Source organism: Quercus lobata, chromosome 11 (assembly GCF_001633185.2).
Source record: "Quercus lobata isolate SW786 chromosome 11, ValleyOak3.0 Primary Assembly, whole genome shotgun sequence".
NCBI lineage: Eukaryota > Viridiplantae > Streptophyta > Magnoliopsida > Fagales > Fagaceae > Quercus > Quercus lobata.
This window is the reverse complement of record NC_044914.1, coordinates 1618903-1624698: the sequence shown is the minus strand read 5'-3', so window position 1 is coordinate 1624698 and position 5796 is coordinate 1618903. Positions and strand designations below refer to the sequence as shown.

The 5796-nt window shown below is 35.2% G+C and overlaps 1 protein-coding gene across 2 annotated transcripts; it reads right to left on the bottom strand.

Moving 5' to 3' along the window:
* Window positions 1-518: 518 nt before the first annotated feature.
* LOC115969611 lies at window positions 519-5398 on the bottom strand. Of its 2 annotated transcripts, none has more exons than XM_031089299.1 (8): window positions 5221-5398; window positions 4784-5136; window positions 3914-4007; window positions 3291-3409; window positions 3122-3205; window positions 1828-1926; window positions 1680-1737; window positions 519-905 (listed from the first exon to the last, which is right to left on the bottom strand). In XM_031089299.1, exons 2-7 carry the CDS (start codon window positions 5105-5107, stop codon window positions 1681-1683), a joined length of 777 nt encoding a protein of 258 aa, XP_030945159.1. In that variant the 5' UTR covers window positions 5108-5136; window positions 5221-5398; the 3' UTR covers window positions 519-905; window position 1680. The 2 variants fall into 2 exon arrangements, with proteins under 2 accessions (XP_030945159.1, XP_030945160.1); XM_031089300.1 differs by having other exon boundaries at window positions 904-977.
* Window positions 5399-5796: the final 398 nt, after the last annotated feature.

Sequence of the window (5796 nt, the reverse complement as noted above, 5' to 3'; positions counted from 1 at the left end):
AACACTATAAAAGTAGTGTAAACTTCAATAAATATAAATATATATATATATATATATATTTTTTTTTTTCCTTCTTCTTCTTTTTAAAGCTGAGTAAAGGTATGAGCTCTTCTTCTATTTCTTTTTCTCTTCTCCTTTGTTCAAATCATGCAATGTTGTAGTTTCTTAATCAATTTAAGATTTTATAAAATTATTTTATTTACAAATAAGTAGGTTCCAATGCTAGTATAATATAATACAGTGCCACCACTCCAAGTTGTAAAATTGGCAAGAAAAATCACATACGCGTAAAAACTCTTGACATTACAGAGGCTAGGTGCTTCAACATTCACGTACCTTTCTGATTTATTTGGATGCTAAACAACGATGATACTTTAATTATCACTTCACAATACGAGAGATGAGATTGTAGAATATCTTTAGTAATGAAGGCAAGCTTATTATATCTTTGGAAAACTAACTGAACACGAGCTAGAAAAATAATTGCTGCAACATTCCTTTCGATCGGTAGAATTGAATGCAACAAAATACAGAACATCAAAATCAGACATGAAAAGTTGAAGACAATCTACAGGGGTTTGTAACAAGTATACATGATACAAAGAATTAGTTACACCTTATAACAACAGAACATAGAGACTGGAGAGGGATAATCAAGATGTATACATGGAAAACGTAAACTTTTCTGCCTGTCACATGTTTTTTTACAAACTAAATGAAATGACCAACAATTGCACACCTTGCCCACCAACATACACATGGAAACAAATAGAATTCAATTGTAATTTAGCTCTGTAGTATCTTAAATATCACTCCTTAAAATGGCAGCTCAGACAGTAAATACCAAAAGTTGGTTCTCAGTTTAAAAGGCACGATACGATAATATGTATAACTTTGTAGCTAGCCTGCATTGCAGATCAAGAACTATGTCAACTTCGGACTTTGGTTTTCTAATGTTTCCCATTTTGGATTAACAGCTGGTATGCCAACATAACAAATTAACAAAAGCAAAAAATAAAACAATTATGAGAATGCATTCAAGAAACATGATAAGAATAATGCACATCGCTACAGTGTGTAAACAAAGGTAATGGAGTACTGGGTATTTTATACCTTTTCTTTTTGTCAAGGTGCACAATACTAAAACTGCAAATATATACCTCTATAACATCAGAATCTGAACAGCCAAAACCTAGTGTTGCATAAACTTAGCTTGCCGAAGCTGCTAAATCTTTTATTTACTAGCCAAATTTCATTTTCCAAAGCATCAGGATGAACCACTCAGTCAACAGACAATGTTAGTCAAAGCCCACTACCCACGTGAATATAACTTATTAAAAACAGACACTCACACACACAAAACACACATGTTGGATGCTTAGGGTTCTGAAAACTGTGCACTGCATGGATTACCAATCCTAGAGACTGTCCATTCATTGGAATGCCCCAGCTATGAAAGGTGAGTTAAAGCAGATGCAAGAAACTAGGATTTGCGAAATTGTGATGCATTTAGAAGTTCACCATCAGTTACTCTTGGTAGACTAGAGTTGATGCGACATACATGTTCATTAAGTTCATTATTAAAAGGCTTCAGCATCTGTGTGTAAAAGAACTGTACAATAAAGCATTTTCCACAAGCCAGTAATAGTCATTTTAGTGTGCATTATGAGTCCACATACCTCAATCTACAGGTTCTGATGTTTGACACTGTTGCTCCTCAATTAAAGTTTGAACTCTCTGCAGTAGATACGAGACACATATACATATGATAAGAAAAAAAAGCATAGCCAACTTATAGCGTGAATAATCTTTGCATTAGTTTTCTACCTTCACAGAACTTCCAATCTCCTCTAGTTTTTGTAGTAGTATTAGGTCCCCAGATTGTGGAATGGAATCATGCCTGAGAGATTTTGATGGGGAAACCAGCTGTTGACAAAAGTGGGACATAACATAAGGAAACAGGAGGTGAGAGAAGGGACTTCAAGAAGACAAAGTTCAAAAAGTACAATCAATAAGAGGGCTTAGTTAGCCTTTTTATTTCCCTACAGTGTTTCTGGTTCATTACTAAAATGCCATAATCTTTTTTTTTTTTTGATAAATAAAAAGATATATATTGAAGAAAACTACCTTATGCAGAAAAACATAAGGCAGAGAGAAAAATACAAAGGGAAAAGGAAGAGGAAAAAGAAAAAGAAAGGAAAAGATACTAAATACACAGGAGAGAGCTAAGGAACATAGGGAAAGAATCACTAGAGGTGAGTCCCCAAACCCTAGACCAGTCAAACAAAGAGCCACTGAAAAAAGTCAAAAACTGGTCATCCAAACTCTCCATGTCCTCAAATGTCCTCCTATTTCGCTCCCTCCAAAGACACCACATCAAGCATAAAGGAGTTAAATTCCAAATGCTAGACAAATGCTTTCCAGGCCAATTCCACCAACCAAATAGAGTATCTGCAACTGATCTTGGCAAGAACCAGAAAACCCAAAAGATCTAAACACCAAACTCCACAACCGATAAACCTTACCACAATGTAGTAACAAATGATCCACCGTCTCCCCATTACTACGGCACAAGATACACCGGTCGACAAAATCCATCCCTCTACCCCTCAAATTGTCACCTGTAAGGATCCTATCCCATATAGCAGTCCACACAAAGAAGGAAACACGCCGCGGAGCCTTAACCTTCCAAACACCTTTCCAAGGAAAAATGAAGCTTCACTCTATCTCCCACCCCTACCTCAAAGCGAATATTCTTGCTAAAATCCTCCCATCCCATACGGATACTTCTCCACAAGCCACTCCCATGAACCCCTCTACCTAGCTTGGAAGTCCATCCGCCCCATTCTTCCCCAAACTTGAGAGCTACAACCCTTCTCCAAAGCCTTGTCTCCTCAATCCCATACCGCCATAACCACTTTCCTAGTAAGGCTTTGTCAAAAGTAGTTAATTTTCTTACTCCTAACCCACCGTTTTTCAAAGGTGCACACACCTTGTCCCATCCAAGAATAACAAAAGTAACATAATTGAACATATTAACCAGAATAGAATTAAAGACGACACTGGTTAATGCTTTTCTAATAGTATGTTGGCAGAACCAAGAATACAATGAGTGACTTACTCTAAAATTTGGAACATCTTCAATTGTGGAAACTTGTCGAGAGAAACCCTCACTTCTCATATTTGCAAGACGCATTAGAACAGCCTGAAAAGTGCATCAAAGGATATAAAGGAATTCAAATCTATCAACCAGAAGTCACCAGACAAATGAGATTTGAAATAAAGACTACCTTCCTGAAAGCACGTGGATTTGCAATACCCTGTATTTGAACATCATCACTCGGGGGCCTTCTTACACCAACATTTTCAATTCTAAGAGAGTAGACACCAAAGAGGGATTGCATATATCCTGAAAATAACAAAAAAGAACCCTAAATATTACTAGGATTGAGTTAATGGGAGACCATACAGTTAAAAATTGAAATATGTATCCACATATTGTATGTAGTTGCAATTATACATTTTTGTTCAAATTTAGGAATCAGACTTTTGATGGAGTTTTGGGCAAAACAAAAATTTGAAATTTAAAAACATAATTAACAGTGGACTTTTTACTTGAGCATCCAGGTTCTATCAGACCCAATTTTAACAACTACTAGGTCAAAGTCAACAAAATGTAAGCTTTATAAGGCTACAAAATGTAAAGCTCTTGTACTTCAATTATTCCGATGTACACTCAACCTTGAGCTGGAAAATCAGTCCTCATCGATCATTACTTGTTTTTGTTTTGGGCAACTACATAGCAATTAGCCATTACATAATCCTACTTAAAGAGCTTGACTGATAGAAACAGTCAGCAAAAGAATATTAATAAGTTATGGAATAATGCAAAAGAACAATGCAAACACTTTACCTTGTTCAATTACAAGGTCAGAAACTGAAGGCAACAAGACATGCTTCTCTTTCTTCAACACTCCAAAGCATGGAAATGGCACTGGCTTCGTAACCTAAGCTAGAGAAAACAAAGTATTATCCACTTGAATCATTCATTCTTGATTCCAAATAGCATCAAAACTATTATCTTAATTCCACCTGAGAAGAATGATCAATTCACAAGTCACTAACTCTATATTTGACAAACAAAGGTCAATACATTGGCATTCAACACTCCGAAGCACGGAAATGGCACTCGCCTCGTAATCTAAGCTAGAGAAAACAAAGTATTATCCACTGGGATCATTCATTCTTGAGTCCAAATAGCATCAAAACCATTACCTTAATTCCACCCGAGAAGAATGAACAATTCATGAATTACTAACTTCGTTTGACAAACAAAGACCAACATGTTGGCACATCCAATAAAAAAAACGATGAACTACTCAAAAGTTCATCAAAAGAACTCAGCACAACAACTTTGACAAGTGATACCCAATAAAACCTTGTTCGCTAGAGCTTTTTTTCCAGTTTATTCAGCTTATGTGCAATTTTTTTTAAAGCTTTTACATTTTATAGGTACAATTATACTTTTACCCAGTTTATTTTTCAAGCCCAAAATACCAATGAAAATAAGCTCCTCCCAATGAAAAAAGCAGTTTGGAGAAAAATTCCATTTATCCATTACATGACAATTCAACCAATCATGATTCACTTAAAATACTCTTAATTTAGATGACCCAATTCTCCTATGAAGCTCCTTTTGCTAACATTAATTAATTTGCAATGATCCCAACAATTTAAAAAAAAAAAAAAAAAAAAAAAGCAAGACACGGGGTTGTGAAATTACCTTGTAAACAATGGAATTCGGAGTGAGAAAGAGCTTTCTGGAGCGAATGTCTTTGCGGAGTATGTATCTGCGAACTGGAACATAAAGAAGCATGAACAATCCGATTCCCCAAGCCAGTATCATAAGCACCGAGTACAGAACCCACTGAGCCGTCTGGTACTTCACGTAATTCTCTTCCATCTCCTCAAACGACGCCGCGTACAACACCGTTTCCTCTTCAGCTTCGGCTTCGGCTCCCACATGAATCTGAGAACTAGTAGGAGTTGACAACAACAAACCTCTCTCCAAGCTATCGATTTCCACAACCTCGTTTCCAGATCCCATTTCTTCTTTCACTTTAACTATTCAAAATACTAATTTTTTTATAGAAATAGTTAGGCTATGACTAATACTAGATAGAATTTTAAGGAAAAGAGAAAGTGTGGAAAAGATTTTACCTGATTGATTTGCTTTTTGGGATTTTTGGATGAAGGTTTTCAAAGCTTGGAAAGCGTGTAGACGAGCACTAGCAGAGGGAAATGAAATGAGAAAGACAGTTGAGATGAGTTTTTTTTCCGACCGGAATATTTTTAGTATTTTTATGTTTTGAGACTAGAGAACTTGTAGTACTGGGTGAGTGGGTTTTTGTGTTTCCCACCTAATTGTCCAATTGTCCAATTATAGTTAAGTTTTTCAAGGTTTTTTTTTTTTTTTTTTTTTTTTTTTTTTTTTCTGAAAAATAAAATCGAAAAAGTAATATTAACAAAAAATGGGTGAGTGGGTTTTTGTGTTTCCCACCTAAATGTCCAATTGTCCAATTATCGAAAAAGTAATATTAACAAAATATATATATTGAAAATAGAATTTAAGAATACATTCAAGTTAATAACATAGAATTTAAGAATACATTCAAGTTAATTTTGTAAGGACTTCAGCCATTTTTAGCCCTTTTTTTTTTTTATAGGGAAAACACGTCTATGTATTTTATTATGAAAAACCCGATAAATCAATCTGGAATACAGAATAGAACTGCG